The sequence below is a fragment of the Emys orbicularis genome, chromosome 10 (genome assembly GCF_028017835.1).
Source record: "Emys orbicularis isolate rEmyOrb1 chromosome 10, rEmyOrb1.hap1, whole genome shotgun sequence".
Lineage (NCBI taxonomy): Eukaryota > Metazoa > Chordata > Testudines > Emydidae > Emys > Emys orbicularis.
The window spans coordinates 23,844,685-23,866,558 of record NC_088692.1 but is presented as its reverse complement, the minus strand read 5'-3'; the positions used below and the strand labels follow the sequence as shown (position 1 = coordinate 23,866,558).

General features: G+C 44.1%; 1 protein-coding gene across 1 annotated transcript in view; it reads left to right on the top strand.

The window, feature by feature from the left end:
• CIITA (class II major histocompatibility complex transactivator) overlaps positions 1-7,405 on the top strand; it is a 68,290-nt gene extending 60,885 nt beyond the window's left edge. The window contains exons 18-21 of the mRNA XM_065412448.1: positions 1,363-1,446; positions 2,982-3,065; positions 4,156-4,239; positions 7,330-7,405. Coding sequence (XP_065268520.1) covers positions 1,363-1,446; positions 2,982-3,065; positions 4,156-4,239; positions 7,330-7,405 — 328 coding nt within the window. The remainder of the gene's footprint in view (positions 1-1,362; positions 1,447-2,981; positions 3,066-4,155; positions 4,240-7,329) is intronic.
• The last annotated feature ends 14,469 nt before the right edge of the window (positions 7,406-21,874 follow it).

The window sequence follows — 21,874 nt, the reverse complement described above, 5'->3', positions numbered from 1 at the left end:
AAAGAGAAATAGGTTAATCCTATGGCACTCAGAGTTGGGATTGTGCTTTGAGGCTTCCTAATTCCGCTTCAAGGCAAGCAGTTAATTTTTCCCAAGTTTGCCTTATTCATAGTACATCAATTATTTTACAAGAACTACAGAGAAATATATAAAATGCACAGTAAATATTAAGAGAAATTTCTTAATGTCTGTTCCTGCCATTGCTCCAGGTGTGAAATACCCATTGGAGGCAGTGGTGACTTTGAGTGTGGATGGATGGCAGGGTCTGGCCTAATTAGCAAAATATATAGTTTGTTCATTTAGATACATTAGACACTGAAAATCACCAAGAGGAGATTTCAGGCTTTTGGCCTGGTCCACACTAACCCCCCACTTCGAACTAAGGTACGCAAATTCAGCTACGTCGAAGTACCTTAGTTCGAACTTACCACGGGTCCAGACGCTGCAGGCAGGCTCCCCGTCTCGCTGAGCTGGAGTACCGGCGTCGACGGCAAGCACTTCCGGGATCGATTTATCGCATCTAGACAAGACGCGATAAATCGATCCCAGAAGATCGATCGCTTACATCCGGACCAGGAAGTAAGTATAGACGTACCCTAAGTTTTTCAAATAGGGTTAAATGTCCTACAATATAGGACAACTCTCAAGACTGTTAATTATAAGACCCGCTAGCCTTGTCACTGCCCTTTTTATGATGGGTTTCTAGTGTCCTCCTCCCTATGTCCTATCTCCGCTCAGGATCTCCACCGGCTCACCAGAACAGGGAGCAATTAACTTCTCTGGACCAGTGCTATTGAATGTAATGGGGATTTATAAAATTCTTACTTGGGATGAAATCAGTGGGATTCTATAGAAATTGTGCTAAAATCCTGTACAAATATAGAAAGCACTTTCCGCTAAACCATTCAGTAGAATTCTATAGCAGGGATGTAGTTGTCCAGTCAATTCTATAAACAGGACACTCCAAACAAACAATTGAAAAGTTACCATTTTCAGATGTACTCTAGCCTTTTCCTTTCACCTTCTTCTGTGCTTTTATGGCACGCTGTATGCTCCTTCTCACTAACTCATTTAGGGTTAAATCCTCTATCTGGTTTATCTGCTTTCCAAAAAAAAATATTGGTTACGGCCCTCAGAACTGCTCCACATTGACCCAGTCTTCTCTGAGATAATCTGGAAGGACAACACCATCTTAAATGATTCTGGGATGGGAAAATGTCAGAGTATTGGTGGTTATAGGGTTACATTCTCATGTTACATCTCAGTGTCAAATTTTTAGAGCAACATGGAAAAAAATTACCCAACATTGTGATAACCTGGTTTAATTAAGCTCTATTAACAAGAACATCTTATTTGTAATAGCTTATCACAGAACAAGATAACAGATTTGGGTGCAGAGCAACTAGCTACTGCTCTTCCTTCCTTATCCTCATTAAAGACACTTAGGTGAGTGTTTGTATTCTATTCTATTGCTTTGTATAAAGTGTCCCTGTGCCTTAGTTCAGAAGATAATGACTATACTTGGAATGAGTTCACTATGGGCTTGGTGCTTCAGGCCTTATTCATATGGTTAGTCCCACTGAAAATGGTGGGACTGCTCCTTTGAGCAAGGGCTCCAGGATTGAGGCCTCTGTCTTGATAGTTCCTATACACCAGCAGCACCGGATCTTATTTATTTGGGAGAAGATAAATGTAAAATTTAATCTGATATGGAAATACAAGTCCATAACTTAGCAATATGTACCAAGAGCTACATTGCTTTTAAACTGTACACAGAGCTCCCCACTGATCAATAGTTCCACACATGGAACTGCTATCCAGGGCTCCAATCCTGTGACAAGCTTTGCAGGGGTCTACTCAGCAGAATCAAGGTCTAGATCACTAAACTACACCCAACAGGCTGGGACTTGACTCAGGGTATGTGGTTCATCTAGCCCAGTATCCTGCCTGACGTGGGCCAGAATTAAATGCTTCAAAGCAGGGGTGGGCAAATTTTTTGGCCTGAGGGCCGCATCGGGTTTCAGAAATTGTATGGAGGGCTGGTTAGGGGAGGGGGTCGTGGCTCGGCCCCCATCCTCCTAGCCACACACACACACACACACACACACACACACACACCCCGGGACTTCTGCCCCGTCCAACCCCCCCGTTCCCTGATGGCCCCCCCCGGGACCCCTGCCCCATCCACACACACCCCGCTCCCTGTCCCCTGACTGCCCCGGGAAACCCTGCCCCTGACTGCCCCCTGCTGGCCCATCCAGCCCCCCCCCCTCCTTCCTGACTGCCTCCCCGGGACCCCTGCCCCCATTCAACCCCCCCTGTTCCCCGCCCTCTGACCGCCCCAACCCCTATCCACACCCCCGCCCCCTGCCCACCCCCCCAAACTCCCCTCCCCTCTATCCAACTCCCCCTGCTCCCTGCCCCCTTACCGCGCTGCCTGGAGCACTGGTGCCTGGTGGTGCTACAGCCGCGCTGCCCCGCTGGAGCCAGCCATGCCGTCGCCACCGCGCAGCACAGAGCACCGGGTCAGCACAGAGCACGCGGGATGTGGCCCACAGGCCATAGTTTGCCCACCTGTGCTTCAGAGGAAGGCACAATAAACCCTACAGTTCAATTATGGAATAATTTGCCTAAGGGAAGCTTCTTCCTAACCCTTGTGCCCTGAAGCATTCTGTTTTAGCCTCTGCAGGTTTTTAAATCATATCTAATATAACCAAAGATGTTCTCATTACCTGTTTAAATGTCTAATCCTATTTTTGATTTATGTTTGTAAACTGAACAAGGGGAATACCTGGCTCTCAACAGGACTGTAATTTCATATTTAAAATATCTTGAAACCATAATCTACAGAATGGTTGCAAATTAATAAGAATTAATCATACCCTAATATGTACCAGCCATGTCTGGAATTCTTTTCTTTAACTTACTAGTGAACATTTTGCTTTATTTAATGGTGATCCTGCTGTCTGTGTTTTCTGCAGTTTGTACAATAACTACATTTGTGATGCTGGAGCGGAAAATATTGCAAAAATACTTCCTGCAATGGCATCTTTAAGGGTGCTACAGTAAGTATCAAATCTTCAGAGAGGCTAAAGGGGAAAAAAGCTTGCTTAGATACTATAAATTCTGATCTTGCAGATTAATATTTTATTGCTGTTACCATCAGCTGAGGAGTTTCAAATGCTTGGAAACTGGGTATTTGCACCCCTGTGTTCATGGGAACGGAGAGAAGAGGGGAAGGAGAGAATTGAGGGGGAATAACTGGGAAAGCTTTGTGGTGGCAGGTTGGGATAGGAAGAGGAAACCCAGGGGGCAATGAATAGGACATAAGCTTGGGGGTTGGTTACAAGATGGAGCCTAATAAAGCATTAATATTTATGGTTAAGCCTGAAAGACAATTCTGCTCCCCCTTTCAAAACATAAACAATTCTTACCCACTACAAACAGTGATAGCCACAGGATTTTGAGAAGGCCAGGGAGATTCTTAAGGGCACTACAGGCTTATCTGACTCATTTGTTTCATTTAAAAAAAAAGAGCAGGAAAGCTATATACCTTCCCCAGTTTCCTTGGACAGGAGAAATGTGTGTGTGCTGGGTCCAGATGTAGTTACCAACAATTAGAAAGATTTAAGGGACCGTTCCAGATATAACTGTATGTCCAGGAGCCACTAAACCACAAACAGTCTGAAGGGATTTGCGGTGACTTCTAGCACTTCATAGCACTTCAGATGCTTTATAATTAATCGTGTAGTATGTCACAATTAGTCCTGCCAGTACTAGATTCCTAAAATCAGGAGGAAAGGAAGCTGGTGGGTTGGGGTTGGGGGTGGGACATTCCAGGCCCCACAAGCCAACTTTGGATGGGAGAACATTTAGCAGAGTAGAAGATTGAGTTTGGGATGGGAGAAAAGTGGTAGGAGATGGTGGAACATTAGGAGGATGGAGAACTTGTGTGGATTGAAGGGATGATGGCTCAGGAGATTGACTGTCTTAATCAAGGACCAGATGGCAACCTGGGTTTTCCTTTGAGGACTAATTGTTTTTGTTTTTTTAAATTAATCCCCATATCTCCTTTTATCTCAAGGATGATTTTTGATTACTGTGATGGTTAGTGTGTCCTGGACTAACAGCCAGCAAATGTGTTTTTGCCTTCAGTGTTCAGTGTAACAAGATAACTGATGCCGGAGCCCAGAAGCTGACTGATAGCCTCAGAAAATGCCCCCACATCAAGAGTGTGGCGTAAGTCTCTGGACTATGTCGTTATAGCTTAGATCTATAAACTGGGTTGGGATTTGTTCTGATGCTGATCAATGGATTCGCCAGATTTGCAACAGGAACCAAAAATATCACTAGTCCAAAAGTAGCAACTGACTTGACAGAAATGTCTGTCACTGCACTCTGTTGGTTCTAACCCCTTCTGTGACAACAAGGGCTAGTCTGTGCCATTTACATAGCCTGCATAGAGCTTCCCACCATGCAGCTTGCTCCCCACAATGTACCTGACCTGCTCTGTGGGCTGGGATGGGGGAGCTGTGACCCTACCTCCTGCCTAACAGGGCCACTTTGCATTCTAGGGTTCTTCCCAACCAAAGAGACACAAGGGGAGGCAGATGTTCCACAGTCACAGCCTGGCCCCAAGTGTCTGTACTTGAGAACGTACCTCAAAAAGCCAACAGGGAGCATAAGCTCTATAATCTGATGATTTCATATGAAGTGTAACAGGCTGTCAAGGGGAAGTGTGTGAGGACTGTAAACCTTTACTCTTCCATTTGGGAATTGCATGCCACTGGTGTTGGAAAGTAAAGGTTTACTGTCCTCACAGACTTCCCCTCGACAGCCTGTTACACTTCATATGAAATCATCACTATTAAAATGTTTTATTTGAACTCTGCTGTTAAGTCAGACAATGGCATTTAGCTTCATTTTCCTTCATGTGGCACTGACTGGATTTACATTTCTATACTCGCTTCCAGAGCTTAAATACCAGGCTTAAAAAACATTGCAAATAGCATTTAGTTCACAGGCCCCAAGAAAACTGTGCTAATGCCAGTCTGACACAGGCTTCATCTAGGACAGAGGTGGGCAAATTACAGCCCACAGGCCACATATGGCCCGCGGGACCCTCCTGCCCAGCCCCTGAGCTCCTGGCCCGGGAGGCTAGCTCCCAGCCCCTCCCCTGCTGTCCCCCCTCCCCTGCAGCCTCAGCTCGCCCTGCCACTGGCGCAATGCTCTGGGCGGCGGGGCTGCGAGCGTCTGGGGCAGCGCAGCTGCAGGACCTGGCCTGACCCGGTGCTCTGTGCTGCGCAGGGGTGATGGCATGGCTGGCTCCAGCCAGGCAGCGCGGCTGTAGCGCCGCCAGCCACCGGTGCTCCAGGCAGCGTGGTAAGGGGGTGGGGAGCGGGGGGGGGGTGGTGGTGGATAGAGGGCAGGGGAGTTTGGGGTGGTGGTCAGGGGGCAGGGGTGTGGATAGGAGTCTGGGCGGTCAGAGGGCGGGGAACAGGGGGGTTGAATGGGGGCAGGAGTCCTGGGGGGGCAGTCAGGAATGAGAGGAGGGGTTAGATGGGCCGGTGGAGGGCAGTCAGGGGCAGGGGTTCCGTGGGCAGTCAGGGGACAGGGAGGAAGGGGTGGTTGGATGGGGCAGAGGTCCCGGGAGGGCCGTCAGGAATGAGAGGAGGGGTTGGATGGCGTGGCGGGGGGCAGTCAGGGGACAGGGAGCGGGGGGGTGGATGGGGCAGGGGTCCCGGGGGGGGGGGGGGAGATCAGGGAACACGGGGGGGGGGGGGGGTTGGATGGGGCAGGAATCCCGGGGAAGGGGGGATAGCGGGGGGAGGGCAGGCCACGACCCCCTCCCCTAACCAGCCCTCCATACAATTTCCAAAACCTGATGCAGCCCTCAGGCCAAAAAGTTTGCCCGCCCCTAATCTAGGAGCTGCCAACAAAACAAAGCAATGAAACTTTTTTTAAAAGTGCAATGTCTGATGCTGAAATGCCTAGTCGAAGCCTGCATTTTAAAAGGCACTGCCAAGGGTGTTGGACAATGGCATTAACTTACCTGGGCAGCTATCCTGAAGGGCAGCTCTTACATCAGGGATTGTAGCCACATAACTATCTTTAAACTGGCCTTTGCTACAGCACTAACAAATGGACTTACTGGAACTGGAATCTTAAACAAATCTGCCCTTATAATAGCTAGAGAAGGGATATTAACCTGGATCCAAACACTCCTATCTGGGGAAATGCATATCTGAAACCAAACTTTGCGGCTCAGGTCCATTTCTGATAACAGCATTCAAGCTAAGGTTTGTTCACACTAAAAATACATGCTTTCTAATGTAAGAGCTACAATATAGGACAACTCTCAAGACTGTTAATTATAAGACCCGGTAGCCTTGTCACTGCCCTTTTTATGATGGGTTTCTAGTGTCCTCCTCCCTATGTCCTATCTCCGCTCAGGATCTCCACCGGCTCACCAGAACAGGGAGCAATTAACTTCTCTGGACCAGTGCTATTGAATGTAATGGGGATTTATAAAATTCTTACTTGGGATGAAATCAGTGGGATTCTATAGAAATTGTGCTAAAATCCTTTACAAATATAGAAAGCACTTTCCGCTAAACCATTCAGTAGAATTCTATAGCAGGGATGTAGTTGTCCAGTCAATTCTATAAACAGGACACTCCAAACAAACAATTGAAAAGTTACCATTTTCAGATGTACTCTAGCCCTTTCCTTTCACCTTCTTCTGTGCTTTTATGGCACGCTGTATGCTCCTTCTCACTAACTGCGGCCCCCCACCTCTCCCGTAACAATAGGGGGGGCTGTTAACTAAGGGGCGGAATTAGAGAGTAAGCCGGCTGCAGCTTGCCCATTGCATTGTGTTCTAGCTGACTTTGCATATGTTAATACTTCACATTACATCAATTTTTTGTGGCATGTGAGGCTGCCAGTTCTGAAAGGCAGGCAGATGGACAACCCTTTTGATTGGTGGCCAATGCTCTGGGGGAGTGGAGCTGTCAGTTCTGACAAACACTCAGGGTCAGGGTTTTTGGTGGGAACTCAACACTGCTCCCAAAGAGGTGAACGTAACTCATTCTATGACCTGAGCCACAGAGGACTCTCTGATTGAATGGTTTTCCCTTCCTCTCTTTCTTCCACTGAAAAGAATATAGGTCTGTGGTCCTTAGAGTAAAAGGAGGGCGGGACGAAATGTAACAACTTTAAATATATTTGAAAACGAAAGGCAGCTGTTGCAGAGAAATAGTGATGGAAGTTTGCAAGTTAAAAATTCTGCTAATCTTTTGTTTTCCTTTTCAATTCACTGTCTCTTAGGATGTGGAACCCTACTATTCCCTATGGAGTTCTTGAGCACCTTCAACAGCTAGATTCTAGAATCAGTTTGCTGTAGAATCAGCTGATCCTATGAAGGTAGCTGAACTATTTTATTCTTTTAACCCTGTAATCTGGACACTTTGTCTGAGGAGTTGGTTATTAAGAGGCTCATAGGGTTGGGATAGGGACATTGGTGGAGCAGGGTTGCAACAATTAGTGCCCTGAGAGGCAAGAGTCCTTTTTGATGAGGGTGGAGAAAGGCAATGTTTTAAGGGAGTACTGTTGGTTTTCATGGAGTCCTAGAGATATGGAGAAAGGGATCCGCTTTATTGCCAAGATCCTTGTTCTCCCCAGTGAACCGAAGGGAAGCCCTGCTGTGGGGGAAAAAAACAAAGAACATATGATAGGAAAGCCAGTAAGTGGCTGGTAGTCACTATGGAACATACAAAGTTTGAGAGAAGAGTCTGTCAACATGTAAAGATTTGAGCTATTTCCTGTTATGCCTTGGAAAAAACTTGTCTGCATTTGAAATCAGCACTCACATGGTTGCCAAACCCCTCCTCCATGTTGGTGTCTAGTTAGAGATTCTGGAAGATCTTCTGAACACCATGCAACACATGCACTGTCCCGCTGCTCTGATCCACCCAGAGGTTTTCACCAACCCACATGCTCCCAGGATTGCTCCAGAAACAGAACGGGTATTCCCAAAATCCTTACACAGGCAAAGTTGCTTCTTAGGCAATGTCGTCACTGATTCCTCCCATTTGGTTTGAGGTGAGAATTTCAGGATTAGGCCCACTGTGTAGTTTGTATTCTTTCAAAATGTTGCCTTACAAAGTGGGAGCTTCGCCACCGATTGACAGCCTACATTTTCCAGTTCTACAAACATGTTTAGAAAAAACGTTCACAGTATTTTCTACTGTTTCCTTTTGTGCTTGGATAAAAAGCAGAGGATCTGGAGTGGGAAGGCACAGTGGTTTGGAAAGTGAGGGGGGAGTGATTTGACAAGAGACGACTTGATCATATCTAGTCAGTCCCTTTTTCCCTTCTCAATCTAGTTTGTGGCTGGGAGGCAATGTGGATTCAGGCTGTAAATCTTAATCCTAGGTGGTTTCTATGAAAGTATCCAGCCGGCATCTCTGATACTGTGCTACTACTATTCCATACAGTTAACGCTTTACTCGACATTATGCTGCAGGAAGCATATATGCTTTTAGCCAAGCATGGTATATTCAGCATCTTCCACGCATCCTCCTGAGTTCCCAGACCTGCTCAGAGCACAAAATCTTTATGCATTCTGGTCATTGAATGACCCTCTTTGCTCTCCACTGCATGCTATTATTAGACACTGTGTCTTTTAGTTTTTTCAGAGACTGTAAATCAAGACTCTGAAGTGTAAGCAGTTTGCAGACTCTGATTCCACAGTTTGTTTGCCCAGTTCCCTGGCAATAAATTTGCAAGCCATTTTAGAGCCTGATTCTGATCTCGCATACACTGAATTAAATCAGAATTACAACCCTACTGATGTCAGTGTCACTAACACCAGTGTGAGCAAGATACTTTTGATTTCATGGAGATGAACCTTGGTGATGAAGCTGAAGGGCACAGAACTAATATTGTGCTTTCATCATTTTCACAGGTAATGTTAAGAAGAGGTGAAATTATTACTGAATGTTCCCATCTTGTTTGCTGCTTTATGAATGAGGAAAAAACCTAGCAACTACACTAGCTTTCCTGAGAGCTACAGAATGGAAAATTACATTGGAGCTTCTGAGGACAGTTGAAACCAGCAGAAGTCCAAATGCTCGTACTGTAGTTAAGCAGGTCCATTCAAATGCTATTCAAATGGATCGATTCTGCTCCCCTTGAACAAGCCATTAAGAGTTTTGTAGGATGAAGCTTCACAGGTATAAAGAAGATCACGCTACAGAGGTCACCATTAAAAATAAACAGGGGGTGCTTCCATTATATAAAACTGTATAATAACCACACTTCCCACACAGCGTGAAGAAATTAAGTCTATGGGAACGGTGGCATATAGCTGTGGATAAGGTGATTCTTTTTGTGATGCCCACTGTATCTGAAACTGCAAATGGCTTGGTGAGTTTGAACTATCAAAGTCTTGTGGAGTTTTTCACATGCAAATCTCCATTGTATGCACTAGGGTTTAGAACATTAGCAAGATTGCTCAGCCTAAAGCTGGGAGCATACTGACATAGGGGCATGAAAATCCCGGCATATTTACCCAATCCTATGAATTTACAGGTGGTACTTATCAGCGTTTTTGTCAAATGTTACACTAATCACATCTGCAGTGATAATGTTGCTTTCTTATGGTGTTTCACCCAAATCTGTTGTTCACTTATTGTTGATGTAGAGCCCTTTAAATAAGCTGACAAAGGAAAAAATTACAGGGAAAGGTGAAATTAAAGATAGAAAATGTGAATGGTTTTTAACAAAAGAGCTTCACAGAAATCCACATACATTTAAAAGGGTTCAATCTGCTGCACAGAAATCCTGAAAAATGACTGTGGAAATATGCAATCAGATTTTTAACTGGTCTTAAATGAGATCTGAAAACTGACGTATCTGAATGAATGGAAAGTTTGTTTGAGCTGACTGTGGGGAAGTTATAGAAGAACCTGAGGGCCATTAACACAAAATACATGTCAAATTACACACAATGCTTTTGTGAAGCAAAAGATTTGAAATTGAAAGTTTTGATTTTGAAAATGAATATGTATTCTCTCTCCTATTCATGTTCAGGAACTGGATTCAGGGTTCTGCGATCTCTCACTTACCCTTCCCAACATGATAGTTGACACAGACTGTTCAACAATCACAACTTCAACATGAAATCACAACTTCACATTGTTTCATAGACCACATTTACAGAGTTTCAAAGAACAAGGCATGCTAGACAAGCCAATTTCAGTATATCAGCACATTTAGCTGCTACCCTCTGTATATAATGATCCAAATTCGGATCCTACTGAATTGAGTGGCGAGACGTTGATTTCCCGTTTATTTCAGTTTGCCCCTATGATATTGGAGGGATTTTATGGTTTTCTAGAGACAAGTGTCAGAACAAGCATAATGATTTCCCATGCAAAGGACTGGAAATGGGAAAAATGAGATTAAATGGGAGAAGCTGGAGATGACTTTACATACTCCAAAAATTGTAAGGCTAGATTCTTGCACCTCATTCTGGTGTTGCAAAGTAGCTCAAAGCTAGCTCAACCAGCTGCTGAAAACTAGCTCAATCAGCTACTTGAACATTTCCCCTTGGTAAGAGGAAACCCAGAATGGCATAGAGACTCCATCATCTCCCTTGGGTGTAGGGACCAAAGTACAGCTGCATTCCAGCTATTCCTGGCTGCTGGAACAGCCCCTGGAGGTCAAAGGCAGCCAGGTGTAGGCTACTCTTATTTAATCTGATGACCAGTCCTTTGCAGACTCCAAATTCTAGGACAGGTCACGGTGGCTGCACATAATTACCCATCTGGGCTAATGTTTCTCATTGGAATAGCTTTCCCACACTGTCACACATTGGTTGGCTGATACCAGCCATGTGCAAATCACTTGAGGCAATGCATCTTCCTGTTGAACTTGAAAGGTTAGTGAGACGGTCATCTGCTCAGGAGCAGCCACAGAACTCTGGTCTCTGCTGACTTCTGAAACACACTCATATGTTCTCATTCCTTTGTCTAAAGGCAACCCACCTTGAGATGAGCTTTCAAGTTCTTTCCAACAACTTATGCCTTTCTGCTGACATTTTTCTGTTTCCAGAATCTCTTCAGAGGGGACAAAGAGAGGACCAAATAAAGAAAAGGGGTAAGGGAGGATTGAACCAGCTTAAAAAAAGGGGATGGAGGGTGGGAGAAGACCAGCTAAATGGAGGGAGACAGGGCTGGGGGCGGGGGGAGACGGAATCCAGGTGATCATGTTTGTAGTTGGAAAAGGAGCCATTTTCTTTATTTTAACACCTGGCAGGACAGGGGAAAAACTCTCTGGAAGAAAAAAAAAAAACAACCTGTCCCTGCTGCCCTTCCCCATTTAATCTTCATGAATGGTTTTATAGTCTTGGGCCAACTCCTGCATGTTAAATTCCCACCAATATCCGCAGATGTTCTGGAGTGCACATTGGTGGCAGCCCTATAAGTTGTCTTTTCTTAACAAAGTTGTGGCACGGGACAATGGATACTATTTTAGGGCCATATTTTGCAACCCCTTCTCACATCAAGTTATGGAAAGATCTTACTAAACGGTTAGTGAGATAACTGAATGTTACAGAGCTTTTACACTGGATTGTATAAAACGTTTCTTAGCTGCACTGGTATGTTTCTTTAATGAGTCTGAGTCATGTAAAGATAACGTATAGTTTGTATAAACTCAGATGCAATTTATTTGTGTATTTTGTTTGTAAACTTTTTAAAATTTAATAAAATTGCACATTCTTTTTACAGTAACTATTTCATTTGCTAAATAGTTTTAATGTTCAGTTTAAAAGTTACTCAATTATCTGTTGGTTCCCAGTTGCAATGTCAGGCTCAGGACTTCCATCGCCTCAGCCAATGGAAAGCTGAGCAATGCCTGAAGTCCTTTAAAGATCTGGGCCTAAATCCACTGTAGGGAACAATCATGAACTGACAAAAGGATGGACGAGCTAAGCTAATAGGTATTCCCCTTGCGTTACCGTCAATGAAACATTGACCCAGAGACTGCGTCTTAAAGTGGTGTCAGGATTATCTGCCAAGAATGGGGTCAAGATCTACGGCCCCCTCTTTGGTGTTCCATGAAAATCCATTTCTTAGATTTATTGCCAGAGGGCTTTTAGTGACTGCAGGAACCTCTTTGTGGTAAGTAGGAGGTACATAAGCAGCAGATACATCATTCTCAAACCTGAACAAAGACTGAACTGATTCAATACTTCCTGTGTTTAGACTGCCATCGAATGGACATTTGAGCAGGAGCTCAGCGATTCTAAAATTTGGCCCCCTTTATATCGGTGCCTACATACGGAGTAAAAAGCAACAGAGGGTCCTGTGGCACCTTTAAGACTAACAGAAGTATTGGAGCATAAGCTTTCGTGGGTGAATGCCCACTTAAAGGTGCCACAGGACCCTCTGTTGCTTTTTACAGATTCAGACTAACACGGCTACCCCTCTGGTACATACGGAGTAGTTGCCTAAATCGAGGTCTCCACCGTTGAACATTTTGGCCAAAGTGATTTGCCTGAGATCTGACAAGTCAGGGACTGTCTAGCAAAGAACACCGCTCTCAGCACTCCGTCACCCTGCTATGACCATGTTGGCTGTCCCCAGCAAGGACCCACACCTGTGAAGAGCTGAGTAGCTTCTCTGACTTACTCTGCCTCTTGCAGGAGCAGTCACTAGCCTTGAAAGCTTTGTTCATGGCACAGAAGACTGGGGACTGGGAGTAACCTATTGCTTCACTTTGCTGGAGAGTTCAAATATGTGATGGAAGTGCAAGCGCCCAGGGCAGAGGAAAAACGGCTTTCAACAAGCATGCTGATTGGTTCATGGGGAACTGTAGTATCAGCCTACATTGTCCTGACTGGCTTTGAAAGGCTGAGATGGATGCAAAGAAAATGGACACTTCGCTGTCTGCTGAGGAAAGAAATATTATCACTTCTAATAGCAATAGCATATAGGAAGTCTGAACAAAGAGGTCAATTCTGTTATGGTAGCAATGCTTTTGCAGTACATCAACCTGATTTAGGGGCTGATTTTGCTGTCCACAGAGTTTTATTTTGGGGAAATGAAACTGTTCAGCTTTCAGCCCTCATTAGAATAAAAGGGCTTGTTTGCATGGCCCGGCAGTTTGCACTACAGGGGTGTGAATTGCAGCATGCACTAGCTAGTTCACATTAAGGTGGTCCTATTGGAAAGGGGACTATGTTAACGTGAACTACGTACCTTGTAGTTCGCACTAGCAGGATTTGCATGGGGCAGTTATGGTGCAACAGTTTAGTGTGAGCTGCAACTCATGCCCCTGTAGTCCACACTGCAGGGTCATGTAGACAAGCCCTAAATTAACCCAAACGATGTACCTTTTAGTTCGCACAAGCAGTGTCCAAATGGGGGAGCTATAGCACAGCATGCTAGTGCATCCTGCAGTTCACATCCCTGTAGTCCAGGGGTCGGCAACCTTTCAGAAGTGGTGTGCCAAGGCTTCATTTATTCACTTTAATTTAAGGTTTCGTGTGCCAGGAATACATTTTAACGTTTTTAGAAGGTCTCTTTCTATAAGTCTATAATATATAACTAAACTATTGTTGTATGTAAAATAAATAAGGTTTTTAAAATGTTTAAGAAGCTTCATTTAAAATTAAATTAAAATGCAGAGCTCCTCGGACCGGTGACCAGGACCCAGGCAGTGTGAGTGCCACAGAAAATCAGCTCGCGTGCTGCCTTTGGCACACATGCCATAGGTTGCCTACCCCGCTGTAGTCCGAACTGCAGGGCCATGTAGACATAGCAGGAGTAACACCTGCCTTTGCTAAAGTACCTTCCTCTCACAGCTTTGCTAATGCACTTCAGTCAGGACCTGCATCATTCCTGCTACTTCAGTTCAGGAACTATGTTTTTTAAAGTAGTTAATGCAAAACTACTTGCTATTTGTATTTCAGGTACCTTTGTCTTCCATAAAATCTAGGTTTTAGTAGCTAAAGGCTATATAGAACATGGAATCGGCTTAGGAAAGTTTGATTTCTAGAAAGTATACTAAATTCCTTTGTATAAATGAAAACAGAATGACCCCCGGCAAACTGATTTGCATACTTTTTAATTGAACGAGGTCAGTCTTTAATGTATTGCTTTTACATGTGTACATAAGAACTTGAATTTAAACAATGTGCAAAGTATCCTGTTAGATAATTAATCCTCCAGATTTATATTGGATTCTCTCTTGCTGCCCTAATACAAGACTCACAAAATTAAAAACAAAACAAAAAAAATACCCACACCTTACAAAACAATCCCTTTCTGTAATACTGCTCTGAACCGAATTTAACTTGCAGTGATTTTAGGCTCTATTCCAACAGCAGAACTGACCTGCTGAACTAACAGCCAGGAAAGTTTTCAACATGTGACTTTGAACTTCGTAAAAACTAATGTGGATTGCCCATTTGGGTAACATGTTCATTCAAAAGTTTATCAAATCTGAATAAAAGCTTTGTTTAAAGTATGGAGAGACCACTTTTTAAAATGTCCATGAAGGCCATGTCCTAAGGAGGCCTGGTGCTGCATATGAATCACTGCAGTTAGTGTAACAACCCTGATCCAACAATCCTGGGGAAAAGTCACAGCTGAAACATTCTGATGCTGCCGCTTCACATTGTCTCATCCGTTTTGTCTCCTGTACATTCCTTTTAGTTTTGAACATTCAAGGCCACAGTTTCTTGTTCCACAATTCCAGTCCTCGCACATTTTCAAGTGTGCAACAAACCTATTTGAAAGAAAACCGGATTATTACAATAACACTAGCTCATTAGTCCTTGACTCCCCAGTGGTTTTTGTTTAACCCAAGAGGCACTAAGTAGTGAAGAATAGCATGCAAAAATCCCAAACTAGACCGTTTTGAGGACAATGCTACTTTATTTTTTTAAGGTTGAGACTGTTGGTACTGACACCAAGGCCAATTAAATTCCAAGACAAGTAAAGGTCTGAACTGAATCTGTCACTGAAGTCAATGCAACAGTGGGCTGAATTAGCCCTTCAGATAAATCTAACGCTTATGCATGTCCAAAATTCATGGGAAAAGAAGCACAGTGCTATTCTCATTTTACAGTGAATTGGAAATCTCTCCTGAGACGCAATGTAAATTCACAAATGAAAGTCTTCTTTAGACAAAAATAGTTTGCTGCTGCCAATGTCGTCACGACTGTATAATACACAAAGGTCAGACAGTCCTTGCCCCAAAGTGCTTGAGCAAAAGTGGGCCAAATCCTTGTGGTTCATAGTTTTCACTGCTGTTTGAAGCAGTTTTCTTTGACAACGTTCATGAGTGTTTGTACATGCATGTAATCAAACTTTCTTTACGCCCTAGAATTCATTACTGCTGGGGTTTGATAATAGCTAACAGTTGTCCAGTGTCTTCAATAGCCATCATTCTTTTGCAGTAATACCTGGACACAGGAAGACTACAAAGAAGTAGGGGTTAGGGAGTAGAGTGGGGTGGGAATTTTTGGATTAAATAGTTTTTCCACTGGAAAATGCTGATTCATCAAAACCAAAACATTTCACAGGAAAGGGTGAGATTTGTCCTACCTTTTGTTGGGAAGGTTTCTCAGATTCAGGATGGAATTTCTGGTCAAAACAAGGGGGGAGGGGAAGGGAGACACACATAGACTACATAGTCAATAGCCTGGTGATAGAGCGCTGATATGGTTTGGATCCCTGCTCTGCCTAATTTGGAACAGGACTCCAAATGTGTAAAGGCCATGGGATTGGGAATGTCCTAGACATTAGGAACCCAGGAATTGCCAAAATGGATTAGACCCTAGATCCATCTAGTCTAGTATCCTGTCTCACAATAGCCTGTGCCAGATGCTTCAGAGGAAAGTGAAAGAACCCCAAATTAGGCAGATGTGTGGTAACTTCTCCCCACATAGGTCTCATCCTGGTCTCTAACAGATTGTCTTTAGATTAGCACATCATGATGGATGGCTAAGTACTGCAGATCTCAACAGCAGATTTCCTTTTTAAAAAGAAACCCCTACATTGGCAGGCTATCAGGATCTCTTTCCAGAGAATTGCTGTGTAATCCTGCGGCGACACATTATCCTGACCCTAACAACTATTACTGCAGCACTTTTGTGGAAGCTTTTCCCCTAATATGCTAAATGAGGCATTCTGTACATTAGAAATGCAGATGTATAAACTACTGTGTTTAGCTACGATTTTTAAGTGATCTCAAAACATGTCTGCCTCCTTAAAATATAGTAATAATAACAGAAAAATGCCCTTTTCATTATAAACAGAGGATAACAAAATTCAGGTTCTGTATAATTTTACATACCAATGCTAATTCAGGGCCTAAGCCTGCAACACAAAAATAATGCCATGGATGTCAAGGAGCTACTCCCATGAAATAAGAGATTTCAGGATCAGGTCCTTATGAACACTATCAACTTGAATTTGGCCCCCAAATTAAATGTAAATTAAATGAAAACAAGCTTCTATCAAACTTGAGACTAATAGAACTGCTATAATAAATTGTTTTCATAGCTCAAAAGCTGCAGTGGGAAGAACCTGAAAGTGAAAAAAATGCAATTGCTCAGTATTTCTCTCATTCTGGAGAAAGAGCACTGTGACATTTAAACTGTATGTTTAACATTCTTCTCTAGACATTGGGGATTTTTTTTTTCTGATGTGGGTAAAGAAATGAATTTACCTTTATCATCTTCGAAATCTCATGTTTTAAATTTCAGGGTCCATGAGTGTAAGAAAATTACAGCATACATTCGCAACCCCTTTTTCTAATACAACATATTGTACATAATAATGTGTGTATCAATTAGCCATTCAAAATGCATGAATGCCATCCTGAACTCTTCAGACTGTGATTGGAAAGGTACTGTAGTTTTTCAAAGCTTGAGAGAAGGATTTATAGCTTACTTATCTGTGACTCTGATATTACTCCACAAAGGTAATGCAGTGTCAAACATGCCTATATTGTTGATCTGCTAGATTCATTAATTTGCAAGCATAAACTCAGTTAGCAGAACGTATTGATTTTGTGATGTCAATGAAATCGAGAAAGCGAGCAGATTATCAAATTGAGATAATCCAGCATTTATCTGACACAATATAACCACTCCTCATACTGCTGGCTTCACTAGTATATAAGTAACTATTATCTGAACAAATATTGTCCTTATGTCCACCTCTCAAGATTGGTAACTGGTAGCATTGTTGTAACAGGCTAGCAATGTTTATCTAAAACAACCCTATTCTGTTAGCAGGTGTTGATCCTGATGGGAAAGGGTTATATGAGTTCTGTTGATGCACTGAAGCAGGTGACTTCCATCATCTGGGTATAAGTGGGGTGGTAAGTAGCTTGCTAGGAAGAGAGGGTCTATAGTGTGGGGAAAGCATTACTGAGAGAAGATAACCAAGCAGATGGAGAGGCTTTATGCTAATATTTATTATCTTATTGCTGTTTCTTTGTTAATAAAACCGAGCCTCTGGGGGGGATGATTCTGGACTTCATATAATATATAGACTCTATTTGTATAGCAGGTTAGGAAAAGTCCCTGCTCACAATTGCATGCAAAAACCTATTCATGTGTGTAACTTTCTTTTATGGGCCATTAGGTCTATATTGCAAGAGTAGGTTGGTTTTGTCACAGAGCAGTTGTTTTCAACCATGCCTCTTTGAAAATCCCATCCTTTCATTTTTCTCTCTGGCTCCTAAGAATTTGCTTAACTTTGATCAAGACTGAGGGAATAAGAGTCCCCAGAGATAATAGCTCTGCTCTGGTAAATGGGGCTGTAACCAAACCTGGTACTTCTGGTGTTTGGCTTTCCCTGTGCCCACAAGTGGCCTCTACATGTGGCCTTTCCAGAACAGCTTGGGAAGGGAATCAAAACATCTCTGCGTGCAAATGGGTGCTCACAGTTACCTCAGCTCCTGATTCTGTCTTTTAGACAGTCAGAGTACAGGTCCCATCTCTCCAAGATGCCCAAAAGTGGTAAGCCCAACATAGCAGTTACCATACCCAAATCTAGAGCCTTTTTGTTCCCTTCCATCTGCCTTCCTCCCCACAATAAAATGCCTGGGAAGGGACTTGGGACAAAGGACTTTTAAAAAGTGATTTGGAATGGAGTGTGGATCATCATTACAAAGGGGTGACCCTAAGGGCCTGGTGATCCAGCCATGAGGTACAAGAGGCAGTTCATCTCATATTAAGCTTGATCTCGTTACCTTCCTTTTCTTTATTTAAGAACTTACGTTGATCTCCTTTCTAGGGTAAATGTTATTAAACAGATACAATTAATTTTGTCATTATCATTGACTGTATAATAATGATTTAATTACAATTATCTATATTTCACAGAACCTCTAATTTCAGTTTGTCTTTCTCTTTTTTAGAATTGCTGGGCCTGCCAAGCAACTGTTATGGCGATCAGTAATATTGCAGGACAAGCTGCCTGGTTTTGGTGACAAAAATAAATACATCAGTAAGTCATGCGCCAATCTTGCTTCATCTTCTCCTGACCTAACCTGCCTTTGTTAGGCTAATGTGCCAGAAAAGTATCAAAGGGGATTCACTACCATAGCTAGAGGTCAATCCTGCCCTCACCTGGTGTGATTCCGTTGGAGGCAGGATTTTGGGAAGTGATGCAAGGAGTTGGTCAGATACTTAGATACTATAGTGATGGATGAAGGATATTTAAAACAAAACAACTGTATGGGATGGTACAGCATGGAGCCCAGCTCTATAGGGGATTGGTGTCTTTGTATGGCTGTGTGCCAAGGTGTATGGATGCATAGAAGGTCAGGCAAGGGGCTGAAGGATCCACTGCTAGGCGGATCCTAGGACTCTGGAAGCTACATTAGCCATTAGGCTGGAATAGACTCTGTAGAGCAACCCGCGAGGGGACAAGTCTTCTCCCTTCATGGAGATCGCTAGCTGAGTTCGGAAGAGAGGATTTCCTTGTGAAGTAATCTTAACCCACTTGATCATCAATTAAAAGGAATCTATATTTCACACTCACAGGAGATGGAAAAGCAGTACTAGGAAGCATGTTTTTTGTCTAATGTGGTATTTTTCTACTGAGTTTGTCTGCCATAGGAATGCATTAAAGAGAAACATTACTGAAGAGTAAGGCTAAGATTTTGTCAGATATTTTTAGTAAAAGTCACGGACACGTCACAAGTAATAAAGAAAAATTCACAGAAGCCCGTGACCTATCCATAACTTTTACTAAAAATGTCCATGACAAAATGGGGCGGGAGAAGGCTCCAGCACCCATCGCTGCTGGGGCTCTGAAGTCCCCCACCACCTGCAGCGGTGGGGCAGCTGTGGGGTCCCCAGGCTGCCCGCAGAGGTGGGGCAGCTGCACGGTCCCCATGCTGCCCGCAGAGGTGGGGCAGCTGCGCGGGTCCCCGCTGCCCACAGAGCACACTGCCCAGGAACTGCAATCAGAGTGTCGTCCGTTCTCCCCCCACCCCACCGCCGCCCATAGTGGCCGGGAGCTGCAGGGTCCCCACACTGCCCGCGGTGCTCCAGGGCTGAAGTCACGGAGGTCTCTGGAAGTCACAGATTCCGTGACTTCCACGACCTACGTGACAAAATCGTAGCCTTACTGAAGAGATCTATGAAGTCCTATTACAGTTATCAAACACTCTTTATAACCTTGCTACTTAAACCAAGACAAAGAACAGATGGAATAAGTTTTAATAAAGAGTTTAATTAGTCAATATTTGTTTAGTGCTATTTTCCAGGTGAACTGAAATTTTCTGCTGCACTACAGAGAATATAGGGATTTTTTTTTAGCATGCCATATATGGAGCAAATTCTTCTTTTTTACTCTTGTGCAACTCCAGTGGGTTGGCCTAGACATAACAGCAAAATGTATTTGAGCCTGTGCAGTTAGGCTACCAAAGCACACAAGAGGACTGCCTAATGAATGTTTCAAACATAGCTATAGGCTGATAGACCAAGTTAGTAATTTATAGTGGCAGATATTAAATGGTGTGTGAATGATACAATTGACCAGCATATTCAAGTCTTGCATCTCTATTCAGTTGTTTAAAAAATAATCTATCCTTCAAATTTAATTTGAATTTAAACTTTAGTGATGGAAAACAAAAGGGGGCAAATCTTGTCTAGATCTTATAAATGCAGTCATCCTACTCACTACAAAAACACCAGCAGGCATATAATGGTTCAGTTGCTAAAGCATAACACCAATATTAAAAAAAAAAAAAAAAAAAAAAAAAGTCATGCTCTTTTTGCTAATTCTGTCTTTGAAGTTGCTGTTACTCCCAGATCATAACAATGCAGAGGAAATGGGTGTCTTTATTTTTTATCCGGCACTGTATTCCTTCTAATTCCTGATATAACCCTGAAAGAAAGGAAGAGTTTAGAATTGGGCATACCTGGCCTACTCTGTTCAAACCACCATGCAGCCTCTTCCTGTCAGTTTGGCAGTTTCATTTTGATACGGTCAGATTTTTAAGCCTCTGAACATCCACCAGAGGGTGGGATGTTTATTTGTTAAGATCTATTTGAGATCTTTGACAGAATTGTTAATCTCTTAACAAAACCTTGGGAGGAGAATGCACTTAACTGGCCATGTGAAAAGAGCGAGGTTTGTAAATTTGAAAGGCTAAATTCTGACCAGTTTTTCTCTGTCAGTATCAGCTAAAAGAGAAATTCCCAGATAAGGATCTCCACAGATTTCCAAAACTTGAATTGTGTTTCTCTACAGACTTAACTGCTAGTTTGTTTAAACTGCTTGTTTAGTGTTTAACACAGTACTCTACGTAAACGTAAGAATGAAAAGGAAATAGGCTGTCCATTGCAGACAATTGGATAGCCTCAAAGGAGACCATGGAAAACTCACAGCTGCCTTTTTTAAAGGAGGTGGCAGGCAACATACCTAAACTTCCATGCCTGTGAGGAGAAAGGGAGCTTATAATTAGCATAGATTAACAGAAAAATGTAGCCATCTCTGGGTAATGCTTGCTTGACTGGGCCTCTGGGTTTCCCAAATAAATCCTCCATTGCTATGAAGTTTCAACACCCTTGTGTGGCGACAGAGCAGGCATGGGCAAACTTTTTGACCTGAGGGCCACATCGGGTTTTGGAAAAATTGTATGGAGGGCCAGTTAGGGGAGGGGAGGGGAGGGGAGCGTGGCCCTCCCCCCCCCCCACTTCTTGCCCCCTGATGGCCCATGCCCCATCCAACCTCCCCATTCCCTGACGGCCCCCTGGAACCCCTGCCCCATCCACCCCCCTGTCCCCTGAATGCCCCCAGTACCCCCGCCCCTGACTGCCCCCCACCGCCCCATCCAACCCCCCCTTCCTTTCTGACTGCCCCCTCCCGGACCCTTGCCCCCATTCAACCTCCCTGTTCCCCGCCCTCTGACTGCCCCAACCCCTATCCAAACCCCCGCCCCCGATCACCACCCTGAACACCCCTGCCCTCTATCTACTCCCCACTCCCTGCCCCCTTACCGCGCTGCCTGGAGCACCAGTGGCTGGCGGCACTACAGCCACGCACCACTCAGCACAGAGCACCGGGTCAGGCCAGGCTCTGCAGCTGCGCCGCCCCAGGAGCTCGCAGCCCTGCCGCCCAGAGCATTGTGCCGGTGGCGGGGCGAGCTGAGGCTGCGGGGGAAGGGGAGCAGCGGGGGAGGGGTTGGGGGCTAGCCTCCCGGGCCAGTAGCTCAGGGGCCGGGCAGGAGGGTCCCGTGGGCCGAATGTGGCCTGCGGGCCGTAGTTTATCCACCTCTGCGATAGAGGCAAGAGATCCAAGCTGCCCAAATCAACAGGCTAAGTTTCTGTAAA